The 21,255-nt window shown below is 49.2% G+C and overlaps 1 protein-coding gene across 1 annotated transcript; it reads right to left on the minus strand.

Moving 5' to 3' along the window:
- Window positions 1–1,401: 1,401 nt before the first annotated feature.
- LOC115387212 (SH3 and cysteine-rich domain-containing protein 2-like) lies at window positions 1,402–20,483 on the minus strand. The gene is made up of 11 exons (XM_030089826.1): window positions 20,372–20,483; window positions 12,717–13,071; window positions 10,898–10,992; window positions 8,195–8,279; window positions 6,700–6,815; window positions 5,783–5,852; window positions 5,515–5,591; window positions 5,340–5,428; window positions 3,275–3,326; window positions 2,206–2,343; window positions 1,402–1,963 (listed from the first exon to the last, which is right to left on the minus strand). Exons 1-11 carry the CDS (start codon window positions 20,456–20,458, stop codon window positions 1,865–1,867), a joined length of 1,263 nt encoding a protein of 420 aa, XP_029945686.1. The 5' UTR covers window positions 20,459–20,483; the 3' UTR covers window positions 1,402–1,864.
- Window positions 20,484–21,255: the final 772 nt, after the last annotated feature.

Genomic DNA, 21,255 nt, shown 5'->3' on the forward strand with positions numbered 1-21,255 from the left:
ACAGACCGCGGGATTAAAAATCTAAGTTACGATGATACTTCGCCTGCTTATTCTGAACTCTGAGCCTGATCTGTTCAAGATATGCACATTTAAAAGCAGGTACATCTTGATATTGCATGCACGTGTGTGTGGAAGCTGATGGAGCAATTAGAAAGAAATCAAAGTAAAAAGAAAAAGAAAAAGAAATCAAATAGGGAAAAAAAGAAAAGAAAATTAAACCAAAAGTCTGAAGCATTTCTGCAGGTGGTCTCTGATATTATTCTTAGTAGATCGTTTGTCAAATGAGTGCAAATCAAAATCTGTCTGCAGGCAGTTTAGCACACTTTAATGAGGAACTGTTTCTCTCTCTTATCACTTTAAATACTAAACACTGAAGCTTTCTACCCAAAACACACCTGATAACAGATAAGCTGTCTGAAGGTCTGCTTCCTTCATTTCTAAAGAACATCAGCGCACAAGGCTACAGATGCTCTAAAATTAACATTAAAACACAGTTTGTACGGACGTCACACCTTATTGAAGTCTAACCTCAGAGTTTTATACTCTGAAATCTCCACAATTCTGCAAAATCTATTTAAATACACTTTTTTTTCTCTTTTTTTATAAAGTATTTTTAACGGTTTTGGATCCGACCGCTGTCTTCCGGAGACACTCGCCTCACACACATCGGACTCATTTAAAGATCTTACAGTTTTATCACATTTGCTACTTTGCTGCACAGCAGCCTGTCCTTCAACAGGACTTCTATCTTAACAGTTTGAGGTGAAAAACGTGACAATTGTGCAAAATAATGGTTACAAAAGACTAAACCAGATCTAAAAATATAAACAGTTTCAATTTGAAATGAAAAAATGCGTTTACTTTCACGTGTGTTTGCTACAGCAGGAGAAATGAGTCAAAAAAAGGTTCTGAAAAGGTAAAAAAAATAAAATAAAAGTGAAAAAACAACAAAAGACAGGCTGAAACTTGTGAAAGCAGTACGGTTCTACAATGGCTTAAACTTCTCGAAATATCTGAAATGGCTCAAATTATCAGAAGTTTTTGATTTTTTCATTTAATTGTCCTAAAGTTCTGGTATAAATAGAAAAGGTTTCTCTCTCTTCAGAAGTTCAAACATGTTTTCCAACAATGGACACAAACACAAGCGGTCATTAAAGAAGATTACTGACCGCCGTCTGAGACGATCACTCCTCAGATAAACTGCAGTCGACACACTACAACACATGTTTCTTCAACAACTACATGATTTTAGCTAAAAACACACCGAAAGCCTCCCTGGATGCTGGACAGTCTGTAGTTAAACGGTTCGGGGGGAGGACGGCCGCCGCCGGCCTCCGCCTGCAGCTCTAATGCCAGGAATATAAATATGCTGATGCTTTTTTTCTTTTCCATACATACAGAAAAGTCAGGAAAAAAAATAGCTTCTGAATTTCCTGTGAAAAGACGCCCAGAGCCTCGAGTTTCACTTTGAAAAGTGTCTCGCTTTGCTGAAACCGAATTGGCGAGCGAGGCTCCGGCGGAGCCTGAGAGCGGCGAGGGTTTCCAAACGGCCGGGACTCCTTTCATCTGGTCCTGCTGCAGAAATCAGCTCCCGGGGCGGAGACCCCCCCCCCCTGCTGGGCGGGCAGAAAGATCCCAGCAGGTCTGATATGTGCGATACGAGACGAATCATCAGCAGCATCCAGCAGGTCAGTTCGGCAGAATATACAGAGAACGGGGCAGAAACATGGCCGACAGGCGGCCAATCCGGCGCCGCCGCGAGTTCTTCCTCCGTGGAGGAGAAGCTGGAGGAGCCGTGGCGCCTCTCCCCCCGGCGGGGGGCAGGCGGAGGCGATCAGGGGAGTTAGAAGGAGGAGTGGGGGGGTCAGATCTCCTCGATGGAGTCGGCGGGCACCAGGCCTCTCTTCTTCCCACTGCTCAGCTTCAGGAACAGCTCGCCGTCGTCTCGCTTCCCCACGCAGATCTGGACGGAGCAGACGGAGAGTCAAGCCCTGAAACGGCCGAGTTCTGCTATCATCTCTCATTTCTTCCCTCAGTTTAAACATCTTTACATGCCGGTTCTGTGTTCGGGGACGGAAGACCAGACCACAGTTCGTCCTCGACGCCAGCAGCGGCAGAGGCAGCAGAACGGCGTCCAGGAGAGCAAAACACACTTTTCTCTGAACTGCAGACCCCAGAAGAACACGTCCGGTGAGAACAGCGTACCTGGGACTCCTTCACCGCCATGTGGCCCCTCCCTCGGCTGCCGTTGACGCCCTGCAGGACCCTCCACACCCGCTCTCCGGGCCGGACCCGCTGCACGAAGTTGGCGGGGAAGAACCCGACTCGGTCGCCGCTTTTACCCTGGAAGACGAGCAGAGCCGAGCCGGCGGCGGTCAGATCAGACTCGTTAAACTCTCCTCCGCCGTTCCTCACTCGCTCTGCCAAACCGGATCTAATTAGCAAGAAGAAAAACTGTTTCTTCTTCTTCACCCAATTCTCCCGCTTTAACTCGGCGGTAAATCACAGTGGCAGCAGAGAGAGGCGGAGATAAACACCCAACACAGCCAAACACATGAATTACACAGACGAGCGCAGCGGCAGGTTGTTCAAACTCCAGCTTCACCTCCACATTTCTGTCCCTCGTGTTTTAAACCTCAAGCCTGCAGAGCGCTGAGCCTTCGTCACACGCCGCCTCAGGTGTTGACGTGTTTGTTGAGAGGATTCACAAATCATACATTAATAATGAAGTGATGATTCACAAATTATGCAAATTATGCATTATTTAAAGGCCTTTCCTTTTATTTTTAATTAATGACTGCTGCTTCAGGCTGTATAGGTTCTGCTAAACACGCCTCTGCTGAATGAGTCTGCACAAATTCTGCACTGCGTGCATCTTCCTTTATCTGAGGCTGAACACACACACACACACACACGCACGCACACACACACACACAGGTTTATTTCCATCGGGACGGAGTGAATCTCATTACAGGCCCATTGAAGAGCTCTTTGAGGTTCCACCACTGCTGAAGTTCATTATGTTAAACTCTTCTGATCATTTCCAGAGAAGATTACTCTCTGCTCCCATCAATGGCCGCTCGAACGGGCGTCAACGGAGCAGGTGTGTGTGTGTGTGTGTGTGTGTGTGTATCAAGGGCCTGATTCAAAGACTTCAATGAACACATGTGCACAAACAAATCCATGCAGTGTTACTGCGCACCCAGCTGGAGGACATGCACACAATGCACACACACACACACACACACAAACTCAGAGACGATGCATTACCCACCTTCCACCACTCCTCGTTGGAGTCGTCAGTGACCTGCACTCGATCGCCGGGGCTGAGAGGAGATGAGGCGGAATCAGAGGAGAGAAACGGCATGAAGGGGTGGAGAGCGATGGAGGTGAAGAGGAAGGAAAATGTGGAGATGGAGGGGGGGGGTTCATAATGGGAGACGGGAGGAGAGGGGGGGAGATAACGTTAACCGGCTGTCACAGCACCGCGTGGCGCACACACACACACACACACACACACACACACACACACACACACACACACACACACTGCGACCGAGCTGAAGAGGTCAAAGTGTCGGCGTCCTTCTGCAGAGGAGACACAGCAGCCGACTCCAGGGTCGAGAGGTGAGCAGGAATTACTGCTCAGCAGCGTTTACAGCTGGGGGACGGGGGGGGGGGGGGGGGGGGGGGGGGGGGGGGGGGGGCGAGGCGCTGACCTGGCCTCAGCGCTGCTAACACTGAGTTTCTGATCAGACTTTTCCCAAACACACCCGGACGCTGCAGCTGCTGCCCTACATACCAAACGCTGTCCCAGTTGCACTGCTGTACATCCGCTCTCCTGGGAGTCTGCTGCCCCGCATCATCACACACACACACACACACACACACACACACACACACACACACACACACACACACACACACACACACACACACACACACACACACACACACACACACACACACATCAGCAAGACCCACATTTCTTCCTTTACTGGCACAACTCCACAACTCTTTTCTATCAAAAGAAAATCAGGTAACACTTTACTTGAAGCCCCCCTGTATAACACATGATAAGTACATTTATAAAGCATTATAATGCCATTATAGCACGTGTAGCTATAGTTATAAACACTCATAAATGATCACAATGCCTGGACCTAACCCTAACCCTATGCTGTATAGTGAGTTATAAAGCATTGTGATCATGTATGAGTGTTTATGACTACTTGTAATGTGTTATATCGGGTGCTTCAAGTAAAGTGTTATTACCGAAAACCATATTTAAATGTAAAGTATTGACTGTTCATTTAAATATCGTCTGTGTTGGACTTTATAATCACCAGTGAAGCTCAAATCTGTGTTTTTTGGGCTGTGGAGGAAATAATAGTGCCCGGAAAACATCCACACGCAGGGAGAACATGCAAACTCCTCTCCTGTTACGACTGGAATGAGGCTGGAGTGTTAATTTCCTGGATGGTTTCTTCTCAAGGTATCAATACAATCTAATCCGATCTCGTTCACATTTAATCGGAGGATTGTCCCCGTTCTGCGGCCTTCACAAGAAAATGATCAAACTCATCATTTTCTGTTTAACGTTTACATTTAGCAATATACTAAAGATTATTATCTACCTTTATAAATTATGAGTTTTGTTTTGTTTAATAATTCAGAAAAACAGGAGAAAATGCCCAAATCCCTTCAAAATAAAACAGTCATGACGCCTCCTCACAGTAACAGGCTGTTGTGCGTTCAGCCAGATGTTGTTTTGTGAATTTCCTGCTGATTAGTCCTCCTCAGGACCGCAGTGTTTTGACTGACGCCTCCTGCGTGAAGCGTTTCCGCTCACACACTCCGCTCCTGTCGCTGCTGTTCACACACTGAAAACACTGAAAACACTGAAAACACTCCCCGCCTCCCTCCTCTGAGACCCTGACAAGGCTTCTCTTTTCTGTTTCACACAGCAGGTATGGAAAATAAACCATGAACGCACAGAACCACCCTGACACACACACACACACACACACACACACACATTCAGCCTCACTGAGTGTCTCTTCCGTCCTCTCCTCTGCGATAAGCCTGAGCTCTGCGCCCCCCCCCCCTCCTGTCTGTCTCCCTTTCATGTCCCGGTGGCTCGGTGTCTTCGTCCCGCCCCCCGCTGGGACCTCGGCTCGGTCTCCGGCTCCACGCCGGGACGGCGACGGGCTGCGAGTTTATAATTAGCCGTCCTGAAGGGTGGCCGGCCCCGTCCTGTGCAGGCGGAGGGGACGATGCCCTCCCAGGCAAAACACACTCACACAGACACGACACACACTCACACACACTCCACTCACTGCAGTTCCAGGTCGTTCTGCTCCTGAGGCAGAAACCGGTACAGCGCCACGTAGGTGTGGATGGAGTGGACCTCGATGCGCCGCGGCACCTGAGCACAGCGAGACGAGGACGGGTGACGCTCCGCAGGTGCATCACACAGGAAGTGGACCTGTAGGTCGCGAGCGGGGCGTTTACCTCTGCAGGCGTCTGGGCCTGGTCGCCGCTCTCCTCCGCCTCCTTCTCCATCTCGGGCTCCGGGGCGGCAGGAGGATCTGAGGAGGGGGGAGGGCAGTCTGTCAGGAAGAGGCCAGCATGCCACGCGCTCATGCAGACAGGTTTGCACAGGTAGGCACACACACACACACACACACACACACACACACACACACATGCATGCCCAGACACATGGAGGCATACACACACACACACAGTCACACACACAGAGCAGTGTTTCAGTGTTTACCCCCTGCCTCCTGAGTTATCTCCTCCTCCGTGCTGCTCTGCCTCTGCGGCCTGTCCTCTCCTCCCTCCCCCTTATCGACGGAGGACACAGAGACAGAAATGAGACGTTAGCGCCGAGCTGCCGCCGCCGCCGCCACGACGGGGTCAGGAAAACTCTCCCTCAGCTGAATTATTCAGGACGCTTCATTCAATCGCGCGGCAGGAGTGATGATTGGCCGGAGCGAGGCGCCCGGCGGGGAAATCAGGGACGGCGCTGTGCAAAAAACTCAAAACACCAGACAGAACAAGGTGGATTTGGGGCTATTTTGCATTTCTTTTTTACAAGAAAGTTGAATTCTGTTTGAATATTTGGACAGAAAATTAAAATTGTTCCTTTTTTTCCATCCATTTGTTTGTAACAAAGACTTTGATTAAGATTAAAAGAGGGATTCAGGCTCATTTTCTCAGTTTTAGAGACATGAAAGCTGAACGCTCAGAGGCAGGTGGCAGAAAAGGCCTGAACTTGTCATTTAAGCTGGTTCCTCATCAGCATGCTGCTGGCTTCGGCTCAGAGCGGCTCTGAAGTTACGTCATCTTTCATCAGGGCGGGAAGCGTTTGACATTTTAGAAAAGACGCTCCTCGTCCACTTTTTGGTGAAAATGCTAAATGGGATTGATATTCCGCTCGCATGCGAACAAACCGACGGGGCCGGGTGTGTTGACCGCTGTGAGTCTGAAGTGGGCTTTACAACCTTCAAACAAGCAGACAGTTCAGTTCTGTCTTTTCTTTTTTTAATTCTGAGTCAAGGTGACGTTAGTTGGAAGGATGGATGGAAAGTTATGGAACCAAACCAGTATTCGGTGGTGCTGCAGGTCATTGTTGGAGGTTTTCGTGCCCCCCCCTCACCCCTCACCCCTCCACAGAGAACTGATCCATACCAAGCTGCGAGTCGGCGATTCTGACAAACTGCCAAAACTGGAGCGGCTCATCTGCGCCAAAGACGTCCCGTAGCGCAGGGCGGCGTACACAGGGTCTACACGCGTCCGCACAGCCTCTGAAACCACACACACACACACACACACACACACACACACACACACACACGCATTCATAAGACGTATGCTCACTCGACACACACACACACACACGGCTCATGTAAAGACAAGCGCCTAAATAATTCAGCCGGAGACTCGGCTCCAGACGCTCTCCAATTAGGCCGACACGCCGAGATCACGCCGTGCACGACGCCTATTGTGGCCGTGCCAGTCTTGAAGGAAGCGGGCTAAATATAACGGCGGCGGCGGCGGCGGTCCCGGGCCAGAGCGACCCACTTTAGATGAAAGGGAGCGAGGACGGCCGCCAAAAAGTTAAGAAGACATCAAGACGGTCCAGCTGGCGCGCCGTGGGTAATTCATGCCTTTCACTGGCTGGCAGGAGATGTGTCTCAGTCTAATAGCTGTAAAATATCTGGATGTGGAGCTGAGAGGAACAGGAACACCCGAAGAGACTTAAAATATGGAAATCCTCATCGCTACCGCAACCTTTCTGAAGTCAGGGTGAGATCTGACGCCGTCTGGCTGAACGGCGGCCTGCAGCGGGACTCTTCTGCAGGGTGAAGGAAAAGCGAGCAGGAACAAACCCAAATGATTTCCTATTAAAGAACCCCCCCCCCCCCCCCTCGCTGTCGTCAGGAGAGGTCAGGCAGAAAACGCTTCCCTTGCTGTGATTACTGTAACTGAGAGGTGAGGAGGCGCTCTGAAGCCTCGGCAGCGACGTAACCGCTGCTGCCGAGGGTGATTAACGGCTGAGACATAAACAGAAGAGAGCTGCGCGCTCACACTCCGCTATAAACAAACCTTCTCTTTTTCAAAGCGTCTGCAGAACCTTTTGACAGCAGAGAGAAAGAGAAAGAGAAAGAGAGGAGCGCTGCGAATTCTTCAGTAATATGTGAAGTTGAGTCACAGCCAGGGCCTCCTCCCTCACACACTGACTGAAAAGACGCTAAGTTCTGGGCAAAAAAAGGACCAAACTAACTGAAAAGTGGACACACACACACACACACACACACACAGGACCGGTTTCTCTCATATGCTGTTATTCAATGTGTGTTGGGAGTGTGCGTCCCTCCACCTCTCAGGTGTGGGTCGGCGGCTGAACGGCTTCGTCTTCCAGCCTCAGGATCTTTCCCTCCTCTATCTTTTTCCACTTTGTGCTCCTCGGTTGTCGGGTGAGATGGAGACAGTTTTATTACAGCACGCACACACACACACACGCGTGCACGCGCAGGAGCATGCAAAAGTCTAAAAATAAACCAACAGGCTAGACAAAAGCAACGTCACACGAAAAAAATAAATAAAAAAAGGCACAGAGACGCCAGCAGAGCTGCAGTCTTGCTCACACACACACACACAGACACACACACGGCCAGCTCACCTTGGCTCGGCTGCACCTCCTTCACCACGGCCAGCTGGTCGTTGACCAGCATCGGCGAGCTGAAGTTTCTCTTGAAGGCTCCAGACTGGCGGGGAAATCAGAAAACAGCGGTCACCTGGGAGGAACACGGCCGAACCTCCTCCTCCACATTAAATCCTGTTTTTGAGGATTTACACTGAGCTGTAAGATCTGTCACTTCTACTCCACTCGCTCCTCCGGTTGGTCCAGACTTCCCAGATCAGAGACACCGAGGGGAACCTTGGTTCCTGAGCGGAGGATGTTTCACCTCATCGGGATTCTGTCGTGTTTCTACGTTCCTTTTTAACAAAGCGCTCTCAGAACGACTCCCCGGCTGCATGCTGATGTCTCCTGCCCCACGGGGGAGGGACGCAAAAGCACCCAGCGAACTCTAAAACCTCCCCTCGTCCTTCAGCCGGACCCACAATGCAACAGTCTGATAACCCAAACCCTCTTTAAATCAGGTGCAAAGTCTCATAGAACCGTATGTGTGTGTTTTCCCAGCGTCACACACGGTGAGAACGCTGAGTGGGACCGGCAGTGTGTGTGAGTCAGCTCAGCAGATGATCGCTGTGCGGTGTTAAGACACAAACATCTTCTTTCTTTTTTTAACGACTCTATCGATAATCACACACGGCTGTGCCGTTAAGCACTTTGGTTACACTAAGAAATTAATTCCATCCGTTCTGGTGATGCGGTTACCACGGTAACAGAGTTTCTGCACAGCTTCTTCAAATCGTAATTGCAATCCAAATCGTCTTTTTTTTTTTTTTTTTCCAGAGTGTGAGACAATTAAAAAGCGGCTGGGCCGACTGAAAGAAACGGAAGGTCAAGCTGCACCGGGAGGCTCTTCACTTCGACAATTACAGACTAAATGACACAAATTCTGAGAGGAAAAGACAAATCCTGGCGCTGCCGGGTTCTCAGTTTTGGTACATGAAGAGTCCTTCATCTCTATAAATGCAGAGAATATTGGCCAACGGGGAGGATTTCCAGCACACCGGGCAGCGCGGTCGCACTTCTGTTGACTGTCAGGATACAGTAACGTTCCACTGAGCTGCTTCAGGCTGCAGCTTTCAGGGATGAGAGTAAAGGAAACGTGGGTCTTGTAAGAAATAGCCAACAACAGGATTTGGCTGAAACCAAATCCTGCTTCTCTTTTCCAGTCAAACACTGTTCACCGCTTCATGTCTCCAGAAAAGCTGGAATCGCTTCCCTCTACCTCAAAACTACGGTTCAAAGCAGCTCAGAGTGGAAATTTTGACATTTTCTCCACTGCAGACAGAAGAGAGGAACAATGTCTCCAGACGGAGCCCAGCAGGGGGTCCGGCTGCCGCGGCGCTGGAGTACAGGCGCCATCTGAGGTCAGACGATGGCAGAAACATGAAGGATTTATATTATGAACTGAGACAGACCGCTCCGTTAGTTTGAGGTTTTATATATATATATGTATATATATATATATATATATATATATATATATATATATATATATATATATATATATATATATATATATATTAACATCCATAAGTTCACATGTCCAAGTTTGACAGAAAGAATAAACCAGTTCAGACGACTTGGAGAAGAAGAAAAAAAAAAACCCCTGTAATTTCAGAGATCGTGACGAGTCTATCTATCTGAAAAATGGTCACATTTTTCAGAAGGGACTGGAATTATGTGAAATCAAACCCTAAATATTCTTAAAAACAAGCTGTTATCCAAGAGCGAGCAGTTCCACTACGAGCAAAATACAACAAACCACCAGAAATCTTGATCCTGAATCTTATAAAGGTCTCATAATGAATAAAAAAAAACAAAAAAACAAAACTGGGATTTCTCTCTTCTACACGGTGCATTTCATTGTAGATCAGTATTTTTGTCACTGAATGTTTCCTTCTGTCTAAATGAGACAGTGCGTCTGAAAGGGACCAGCTGTGCACTGAGGCCTAATATCTTGAGTTTCTCATATGTTGGTGAGGGAGAGCAAGTTCATCAGCGTTTGGCTGCTTGGGAGCGATTATAGATGTCCAGAGTCTTTCTGTGAGATAATACCAGAAATAAATGTTGGAAACCACTTAACCCAACACTTCAAGGTCCCACACTATGCAAAATACCAACAAGTCCTCCAACTCAGGACGGTTTTATAGAGTAATATGAGGCCAAAGAATTGATGAAGTCTGTCGTCTTCCTCACTTTTGTGCTCAACCAGGAGATTCAGAGATTTCCCCTTCATGCAGGGACTTAACCCCTCCCTCTGGAGAAACTTTCAGACTGGCTGGAATTTGGGGAAATACACTTTGAATACGATGCTGTTGGCCCTCTGACACCTCTGTGAATTTATTAGAAAAACTGGACAGCATGGGGCCTTCAGCTGGGAGTGACTTTCATTACACCCTCAGCCTGATAATCAGCTGAACGACGGCAGAATTATGAACACGAACGGCTCTGAGAGGAAATCTCAGCTCAGAAAAGCCTCTTCATCTTCACCCACACGGTCTGACGTGGATCTCAGCGCAGAAACGCCACAGCAGCGATTCCTTCGCACTGGAGACGTTTCCAAGCCGGCTGTAAAAGCTGAGTCGATCCATTGAGAGACGCATCAAACAGTGTGTGTGTGTGTGTGTGTGTGTGTGTGTGTGTGTGTGTGTGTGTGTGTGTGTGTGTGTGTGTGTGTAGTCGCACCTTCCCGTGACACGTCTGCTGCGACAGCTCGGAGGTGCACCACAGGTGAGCCGCCATCTTGCAGGTTTTGCACCGTAGGGCTTGTTTGGAGTTTCCTGTAGACGGGGGGGGGGGGGGGGGGGGACGAAAGGATGAGGTGACACAAAGAAGAGGAAGGAAAACACGCAGCCGGCCACGGAGAGCGCGATCCACGCCGAGTGGAGGTGGGATCAGGGGAGGAGGCCGTGACGGAGGCCTGGATCACACACACACTCACACACTCACACACTCACAGCTTCATAATGAAAAGCTCCTCTTAGAAAAACAACCTGCAGCGACTGGAAGGCAGCGGCAGATACTTCACTCATAATCGATCTGGCATTGACTCATCTGGCTTTCCCATTGAGAAACAGGGATGACTAAAAAGTCTCTTGAGGTTGAAGATGTAGTCACATGAGGAGATCCTCTGTTCATGATGTTTTCAGTGATCAGAGGCTGAGGCTGCTTTCATCCCGCGGACCCAGAGAGGACTGATTAGCGGGGCCGCTGTAGGTGGAGATTAGACTGACGAGCCTCTTACTGAGCAGAAACAACAAGCAAACAAAGCAATCAATGCCCCGTTCGCCCTCTGAGGCGCAGAGAAGAAACATTATTCGGCTTCATTAGGTTAAGAGACGACGGCAAGAAGCTGTTTGGGGTCAGTGAGAATTAGCACATCTACTGCATTACGTGAATAAAACCAGGACGCAGAAAAACACCGGGGAGCGGGCCGGCTCTGTGATCAATCATAATGACAGGAAGTAGATATCAGGGAAACAGTGGTGGCTCGTAGCGTGGGGAAGAGGAAAATTAGAGATAAAAGCAGCTCCACATCTGCTCAGGAGACGCAGACCAGTTTTCAACCGGTGACGAGCAGAGAGATGGAAACGCCGAGGTCCGGAAAGCTCCAGAGCTTCCTCCATCGGCTGATCCAGACTCCGCTCTGCTCACAGGAAGAGAAGAAAGGCGCTTCGCTTTCCTCTCCATCATCCTGGATCCACCGTAGAAACAGAACCGGAGCTGAAGTGCTTCCAGACTGAGGAGATAAATCTTCTCCCTCTAAAAGGTTTTCAGTGGAACAGGTTAAGTTCTCACTGTAAATGATGTTTGACTTTCCTCTGCAAACTATTTAAACAGAAGCTCCAGCTTTATTTGAAGTACTTTTGATGGGAAACTGTGGTGGAAATGACAAATTACAAATACTCAAATTACTCATTCATTCTAGTCTTCTTTCGGTTCCCTCGTTTTAACAGTAGAATCCACTAAACATACAGAATATTGGGTGAAAATATTTAGCTATGATTTACACAGCATATCTTAATGTTTTGACAGAGATTTCTGTTGTACATCTACATTTATTTATAAGAACTGACAGTCATTACATGAATTTTAATGTAATTAAAATGAATAATTTGCAAACATTTCTTTTATATTCATTAAAATGTCTGATTTCCATTGTTTTTCAAGGGAAAATGTATAATAAATGACAGCAGAGTTGGGATTTTTTGCTGCGATCCAGGGAGACGGACGATGTTTAAACATTTCCTGCCAGTAGTGCCTGGTTTAAAAAGAAGCACTTCAGGCTTTGACATCAACAAAAAGCCTTGAAGTGCTCATATTAAGACCAAAGTCTCTGTCAATGACAAAAAAACCCCATAAAAAACGAAAAGCTGAGCATGTTGGGTAACCTCCTTGAGCTCTGACAGAGGCTTTGGGAGCAGAGAGAGGTATTGTGACGTAAGTTAATTTTATATGCAGACAAACAGGAAAGTGACCTCTGGGAGCATCCTGACCGCCTTACCCACGATCATGTGCTTGCAGTGCTGGCAGTTGGTGGGCTTCCGGAACACGTGGTCCTGGAAGCAGTGGTTGACCGGCGGCCGGGCCGGCTTGGCGGGCAGCGACGGCGACAGGCTGAGCGACGGCGAGTGGGACGAGATGGAGGGGTTGGGGCTGACGGACGGCGAGACGGACGGCGAGCGCTGGCCGACGACGACGACGGGGGAGCCCGGCGCCGGCGGCGGGGACGGCGGCGGCGGGTCGGTGATGAAGTCCAGCGGCAGGCGGGCGTCGCTGTACGACCTCTGGAAGAAGTTCTCCACGCTCTTGCTGCGCATCATGGTCTTGAAGGACAGCGAGCGCTTTAGCCGCTGGAGCTGCACACACACACACACACACACACACACACGCAGAAAGAGAGCACACCGAGAATAAACACAAGATAAGCAAGAAGCAATAACAAACGTCCAGTGCAGCCTGGGGAAAGCGCCGGCGATATCCCAGCATCCATAAACACAGAGAAACGGCGATATGGCCTCATAAGGACAGTACCGTTACCACAGGTCCCCTCCAACGAGGACGTCCTCCTCACAGGACGCCACTCGGACGTTTGGCCCGTGGTTAGAGCAGATAAGCGTGTGTGTGTGTGTGTGTGTGTGTGTGTGTGTCCAGCGCTGACAGGGACGCCATTGTGCTCAGTTGAAACAAGAATTTACAGCAGGGCGTTATCGCCCATCAGCAGCCGCTCCGTGGGGCTCAGCGGCGGGCGCCGGCAGCTCGTCGGGCCAATTAAAACCCGGGCGCGGGTTCAGACGAGCAGACAGCAGCTCCGCTGTCTCTTCTACATAAACTGTGTTGACCGGAGTGTCGTCCGTGACAGACGACTGCTCCGCTTCCCAACAGCCCGACAATCACATGACGGATGGCTGTATTCGCGCCCTCCGTGAGAGAGGCGCGCTGGGTTCCTGACATTTGCCCGGAGCAGTGGCACAGATGAGGATGAGGATGATGATGATGATGATGATGATGATACTGGGGTCCCGGAGGACACATGTCCATTTGCTCCTTTGACGCACAGTGGCAGGGCGAACGCTGAGCGAGGGCTAAAGGGTGCGGCCGTGCTGCAGAATCTAACGAGTGGACACACACACACACACACACACACACACACACACACACACACGCTCAGTCTTGTATTTCTATCCTTGTGGGGACCGTCCATTGACTCCCATTCATGTCTAGCCCCTAACCCTGACCCTTACCCTAACCCTAACCCACACCACAACAAAGCCTAACCCTAAAGAAATGTTTTTGCCCTTTTACTTTTTTCAGTAACAACAACATGGTCAAGAAAACACTGTTTCTCCTACTTAGGACCGGAAAAAGGTCCCACAAGGCACGTCGTTCCACGTTTTGCTATCCTTGTGGGGACATTTGGCCCCGACAAGGATAGAAATACAAGAACGCTCACACACCCACACACACACACACACACACACCCACACACACACACACACACACACACACACACACACACACACACACACACACACACACACACACACACACAGGAGCTGGCGGATCATCAGCAGGCCGCAGACGCTCTGTATGCACATGCTCTGTCTGTCTGCGCTCCTTCTGCTCAGCGCCAAACATAATCACTTTACAGGGACGTGCTGTTTACAGCGCTGCGTGTCTGGGAATAAGATATGAAGACACTTTGTCTATTGGAGTGTGTGTATGTCTGCGTGTGTGTGTGTGTGTGTGTGTGTGTGTGTGTGGGCAGGAGAAGCTAAAATGTGTAGCTTCAATGCAGATCTGTACTCCCTTCAGATCTGCTTTTGAGACATTTTAATTGATCAGATGTCGGTGTGATTCCCTCACTTTTCTCCAACTTAATCATAAAAAGTGACACTTAAGAGTAACAGCAAGGCATTTCCACGTTTTTGAGCTGCTTGCAGAAGAATCCTGCTTTCCCAGAGGAACCAGCACACTGTGAGGACTGGTTCAGATCCGCACGGCGGCGAAGCCACTTAGCGAGCTGGGAGTGTGTGTGTGTGTGTGTGGTCTGTCCCCTCCGCTGGTTGTGAATGCATGTGAGGAAATAAATGGCCTGGCTATGACTGCTCAGTGTCTCCCGCTGGGGGAGTCCAGATCGCCGTACTGAGCGCTCAGCCTCCCACACACCCGAGAACCGCCGCAGACGTACGGAGGGCGCTCAGAGCTTCTCTCATTCCACTGACGCTGGAATGACGGCTGTAGAGTGAACAGCAATCTTACTGCTTATGAAGACGTTTCAAACTCTCTGTCAGGCTCGGGGGCCTTTCTGGGTGCAGTCTGCATGTTCTGCCTGTGCAAAGACACATGTGAGGCTACCAGGGACTCTAAATGTTACAGTAGAATGCAGGTTGTGTGTGTTCTGCAGGTGATAAAACTGAGTGACATGATGTGAAAGCAGGAATATTCAGAGGAAGGCTTTACATGTGGAGGACTCTATGAAAGACATTAGTGACAAATGAAAGTGAATTTGTCCAAGAAAAAGAAGCAACACGGGAAATGAGCTACCAGAGAGTCAGAGCTGTGGTCGTTTTGAACACTGAACTCCTCCCAGTGTTGAACACATGGAAAGTATTTCATATTCCTGCAGCCAAACATGCTAAACCGATATTAAGTGTCCCAAGTTGGACAAACTGGTGGAAAATGGATGGATTATAGTAAATTTGCATCGTATCAGTCGTTTCTGTTTGTGACAGATGTAGCATTAAATGAAGCCGAGCTGAGTTCACCTGTTGCTTCCTGTGACTGACGGTGAACGCCAGTTTAGCTTTAGCTTTGAGCTGTTTGTATCTTTGTACAACCCTGAGGCTCCTTTAATTAAAGAGTGATCCTGGAAACTGTTTTCAAGTTGCACAGCCGCTGTCTCTGGAGAGGAAAATGTTTTTCCCCTGACGCCGCATGCGTCAGCAGGAAAAACAAAAACTTAAAGAGAGAGAGAGCGCAGAGCGACCGACAACCTGCGAAAATCACTTCTTAAATCCACATTAGACACATTTTGGAGTTTATTCTCTGAAGGAAAAGTCTTCGGTGAACATGTGTGAAGTTATTAGTAAACTGTTCAAAAGGTTTTTAAAAGAGGCTAAAGTTGACTTTACGACAGAGTATATTCATATAAAACATCCTGTTAGTGTTCTGTGCAGATAAAGGGAGCAGTTTAAGAATCCTCAAAATAATAATAATAAAGACATGCTCAGGATTAAGGACACACTGATTTTCTTAAATAATTAGAATTTAAATCAACAAAATACTGGATGCCAAAGTATAAAAGCGTGACTAATCTGAAATAATAAACGAAATGAAGCCTTTTGTTCTCGGTAATGGCAGAATGAATCGAGTCTGACAGATCGGCTTTCAAATAAAACTCAAATGTTTATCTGGCTGTAAGTGTGTGTGTGTGTGTCTGTGAGTGTGTGTGTGTTAATAACAGTGTGTGTGAAACTGCTCACTCAGCCGGCCGACAAACTTCAATATGGAGCAGAGATCATAAAATAGAGCTTAAAACGTGTTTCTGTTCGCCGCAGAGACTCCAGATATGTGTGAGGATGTGTTAGAAAGGCCACGGAGCAATAAACACAGCTGAAGGGTGACCGTGTGGCTCTGCTCTGCTGATGTACTGTTCAGTTTAAGCCGAGTAAAGTTAACCGATGGTGGTTAAATAATCCTAATCTGCCTCAGTGTTTTCTTCTGGTGTTTGAAGCGGTGCGGTCTTTGGCCGGAGTCTCTCAATCAGCGCGGCGTGGCGGCTCGGCCAGCAGCACATGTCTCAATTACCGCTAATCTAATCACCCGTCACAGCGCGAGGAGCCGTCGACCCGGAGAACCACCCCCCGGGGGGCGGCAGGCAGCGCACGTTCACGAGCACCGGCTCATCACGACGTGTGTGAGGTGAGGGTGAGGAGATCCTGGGCGCCGCGAGGTCAGTGTTGGAAAGAGGCTGAAATGCATCTGGTCAGGTTTGGTTTTTTTTGTCCTGGTTCTTATAATTTCACGCAGAAACACACAACAATCCCAGGATTTACATCCACCTGCAGGCTGGCTGTTTCCCAGCATGCACTTCCCTCATGGCTGCAGAGCACATTCTGGCAGCTCGCTGGCCATAATTGCCCATAATTTCGCCATGTTCGATCCATCCAGCGGCCCGACGCCGTTCTCGCACGCGGCCAACATAAATATCTCCGACCGGCTCTGCAGGGCGGCGGAGAGGGTCCGGGCGGACCGCATTCCAGGATAAGGCTTTCGTTTCACTGGGATGTGGGGCTCCTTCTGAATTTAACGGGGCCAGACTGAGCTATTTATGGGACGCTCCAGCGGCGTTCACAGGTCTAAACGCCAAAATGTCACTTTACTGGAAATATGATGCTAAATAAAGCTGATTGTGTAGGAACTGTTTCAAATAGGAGCATCGCTTTAACCAGATTTGGCCACTTTGATCATTCCTCAAAACTGAATATGTTGGGGAATGAAGAAATGAGTTTGCTGTCAAGTCTAGAAAGTGTTTTCTTTGACATGAAGAAATCCCATTCTAACATCTCCAGAGCAGACAGGCTGAGAATAAATGATCAGGTTCTGAACAGAATGATTCTGACTACATTTAGGCAGATCCATGAGGGGGAAAACGCAGACTGTTGAGTCTTCTTCTTCCTACATAAAACAAAACTTTGGTTTTGCATGAAAGCTCATTTGGATCTAAGCCTCTGCTTTGTATGAAAATATCTCAGAACAGCCTGTAATCTAGAGGTGCTTTAATGAGTGATTTATAAACGGTGAAGTGGAAGCTGCTCAGGTGTGCATCGCCCGTAAAATACTTCCTTGTTTCAGAAATTTACGTCCCCTCCGAGCTTTCTGCTGTGCTGTTTGCAAGAATTAAAGAAGAGCTGCAAAGAGACGGTGCTTTCGGGGCTCGTTGTCTCCTCCAGACCCACTTAGAACCCAAAGTCAAAGCATTATTCAACAGAGTTCATGTATGTGAGCTAAAAAAATGCAACATTTTGCTGCAATTTCCTCCTGAAACGCCTCCTGGCAGTCGCTCTGTAAAGAAGCAGTTACTTGTTTTTCCCCTGCAGCAGACGTCAGCGTCCGACCTTGTTCTGATTGGGGACATTTCAGCCTTTGAAAGCGTCGCCGCGGCGTGGCTGTGCTTTGAAAGAGACGCTTTCCTTCCTCGCTTTGCTTCTAGGTCATCTGCAGACGGCGTGGTTTCAGGGGAAATTGTTCAATCTCGAGTTCCAGGTGCATTTAATATTTTACACCTTCAGCGTGAAAACGGCCGCGGCCCAGCAGCAGATAAGCGGCCGGCTGGTGGAGATCGGTGTCGCGCGGCGCGCCGAGGGCCTCCGAGCAGAGATGGAGCGGCGGACGGTCCTCCTTCCTGTCCCAGTCTGTCTGCCATTGGCTCAGGATTCATCAGTCTGCAGCCTGGCAGAGTTCCTCTCTGAATACCAGATAAGAGATGCATAATCACAGGCTGCTTCCACACGTGTGTGCACGCACACACACTCACACACACACACACACACACACACACACACACACGGTCTTTTCCGCTTCAGTGGCTCTTGAGTGTGTGATATTTGAGCCGATCACGCCTTCCCCTGGACCTTGACCCGGCCTACTCAAGACAACGACACGTGAAGCGTGAGGACAAAATCCAGGAATCATGAAAAAAAGAAGAAGAAGAAGAAGAAGAAATCCTCTTTATTATGAACGATGGACGTGTCTGCTGTGGTTATGGGAGGAAGAGACGCTCTCCTCCCGTCTCTCGTCGTTACAGGAATCAGGATGAGCTTTTCACTTGTTTTCCGTGACGCCGCCTCTCCGAGCGTGTGCTGAAGTGTTCACGCCGAGTGGAGCAGACCAGACCGGGACGAAGGATCCAGATTGGCCAGAGGGATGAAGTGTGGCGTCGTCATCTCTCAATGGGCCCCGCTGACAAACGGAGCGATCCGCCAGGAGTGTGCAGGCCATTATTTTAAGTCTTGATATCTCTGCTGGGAGAAACCGCGCTTGTCTTGAAGAGGAGGGGGGAAGATGGTTTAGCTCTCAGTGGCTCCCGGGAGATCAAACAGCTCTGGGTGAAGATCGGCGCTGTTGGCTGTTTGATTGCTGCTCGGGCTTCTGATTTGTTCTCGGTTCAGCCGGGATTGGCAAGTCGTCCAGCTTCCTCTCCTCTTAATCCGCCGGCTCTGCTTCCCCCTGCTCTTCACTCCTGAGAGCTATCTGTCACCTGTTAGACTCTGTCTCACGTGATCCCATTATAAATCCGGTTTCCAACATGGCTGACGCTCCCAGTCGAGCGCGTTTTCCGTGCGCTGCCCTGGAGTTGACCCGGTGCGGCTCGGCCGGGCCGGCGGCCAGGCTGATGAATCTGTGCTGGAAGAGGCTGAGATGTGGCGAGGCCGGGCCACAGCCGCTGAATCATGTGAATACCAATCAGCCCCGCTTCACACCCAATCACACTCCAATTTTATTTAGCAGCAGCTGTGCATGAGTGTGTGTGCGTGTGTGTGTGTGTGGATGGGGAGCACTTGGTGTTGACTAAATTACTCGCAACCATTGTTATTTTCACGGCTCCCTCTGTGGATATCAGAGCAGGAGTGTCACTGTGCTTCAAGCATGTCACCAGCGTGTGTGTGTTTGTGTGTGTGTGTGAGATTGTGTGTAGGCAGCTGACAAGAAGAGAAAAAGAGGGCAAAGTTGTACGGAGAGCGTTTCTCTAATGAATCAAGTGTCCTTCCATTAATCAGGGAGGTTTTTTCCTCAGCCGGCGCTGGAGGCCAGCCCTTCAAATCACGCTCTGTTCTGTTGAGCCAACGAATTAAAACAACCATGAGGACCCTGTGAGGAGCCTGTGAAGACCCTGTGAGGACTCCCCGGGCCGGAGCAGGCAGACGGAGCAGCGTTACGATGACCTGGCTCTAGATCCAGACTCACAGCATCAGCATTATGCAGCATCACGCAGGAAACAACACATGCTTCTAAAATCACACACACAGCGGCACCGGGCATGGATATTCTCTGTTAGCTGCGAAATCTGTGTGTGTGTGTGTGTGTGTGTGTGTGTGTGTGTGTGTGTGTGTGTGTGTGTGTGTGTGTGTGTGTGTGTGTGTGTGTGTGTGTTCAGAGATGTGTGAAACTAGGTTGCTGATAGTTACAGCTGAGTTTATTATAAGAGCGCAGGAAGTGGATGTAAGCCAAAGCATTGTGTGTGTGTGTGTGTGTGTGTGTGTGTGTGTGTGTGTGTGTGTGTGCGCGCGCGCGCCAGACAGAGGCAGACAGAGTGACATCAGACCCTACGTGCGCTGTTACGCCTCGTGACGCACCGTGATGAAGACAACAGCGTTTGTGAAGACTTGTCGTCAGTGTTACATAAAGCCACGGTGCGATCCAGTCACACACACTGAATTATTTCAGACTAAATACAAAAAGAAAGAAAATCAGCCTGTCTCTTATTATTATTATCACTTAAATGATTTGTATTCTCGGTGAGTGAGTGGAGGGAACAATTAAAGCAAAGTTTCCGTCTCTAATCCATCAGTCTGTCTCACACAGAGGTTCCAGTGTGAAACAGAAATAAGTGGGTTGAACGGTGCTCAGGTTTGCGTGCACGAGGCTCGTACTTGCCTTGGATGACACGGGCTGGATGGGCACGGCGCTCGGGGAGCGCTGGAGCGGAGAGTCGCTCTCCATCTCACTGTTCTCAGTCATCATCGGTTTCTCTGAGGGGGGAGCAGGTCGAGACGCCGCCGGAAAATAGACAGAAAACTAACTTGTAACTCCTCCAGGTGTGTCCAGTCAGCAGGGCGCCCCGGGTGTTGCCATCAAACCGGATGACGGGTCGTTACGCGCGGCGCGGCGCGGCGGATCACTTCAGTCTCCACAAAACGAGCTTCTTCTCCTTCACAGTTTAAAAAAATAGCAACTAAAAATCAGAATATAAACATTCACTCCAGTTGTTTTAAATGTTATTCATGCCACGCCAGGAGAAGGACCCCGCAAGAAACGTGCGGGTGAGCAGCGTGAGCCGTCCTCTGACGCGCGCCGCGAAGCGCCAAAACGGCACAGTCCCTTTGTCCAGGCGCAACAAAACGCACCGAATGGAGGAAATGTCGACGTGAAATACCCGATTTGTCTCATCAGATCCCAGTTATCTTCCAGCGGGAGGCGCGAGCCCGGCGTGGATCCAGGGCGCACTGTGTCCTTCACCGCGGCTCACGCTTCATTTCAAGCGCAGTGTGAGGCACGCCTTTCCGTGCGTCTGAGGCGCATGATTGGGGCAATTTTTACAACTCTGCCAGGTTGCATTTTGACGAAAGCGGGATTCACAGTTATGGGCGGGGGACTTTTTTTTTTTTTTTTTTTTTTTAAATTTCAACCTAGAATTGCTCCCAATTCACAGACGAGGAGATGATTTCTCCCTTTCAGTGTTTAAAACAGAAGCTCTTCTTCTCCGCGTGAGACAAATCTGCCCTATTTAACGGTTCTCTGGACACAAATGGGATCTGTGA

This window comes from Salarias fasciatus, chromosome 4 (genome assembly GCF_902148845.1).
Source record: "Salarias fasciatus chromosome 4, fSalaFa1.1, whole genome shotgun sequence".
NCBI classification, from domain to species: Eukaryota; Metazoa; Chordata; class Actinopteri; order Blenniiformes; family Blenniidae; genus Salarias; species Salarias fasciatus.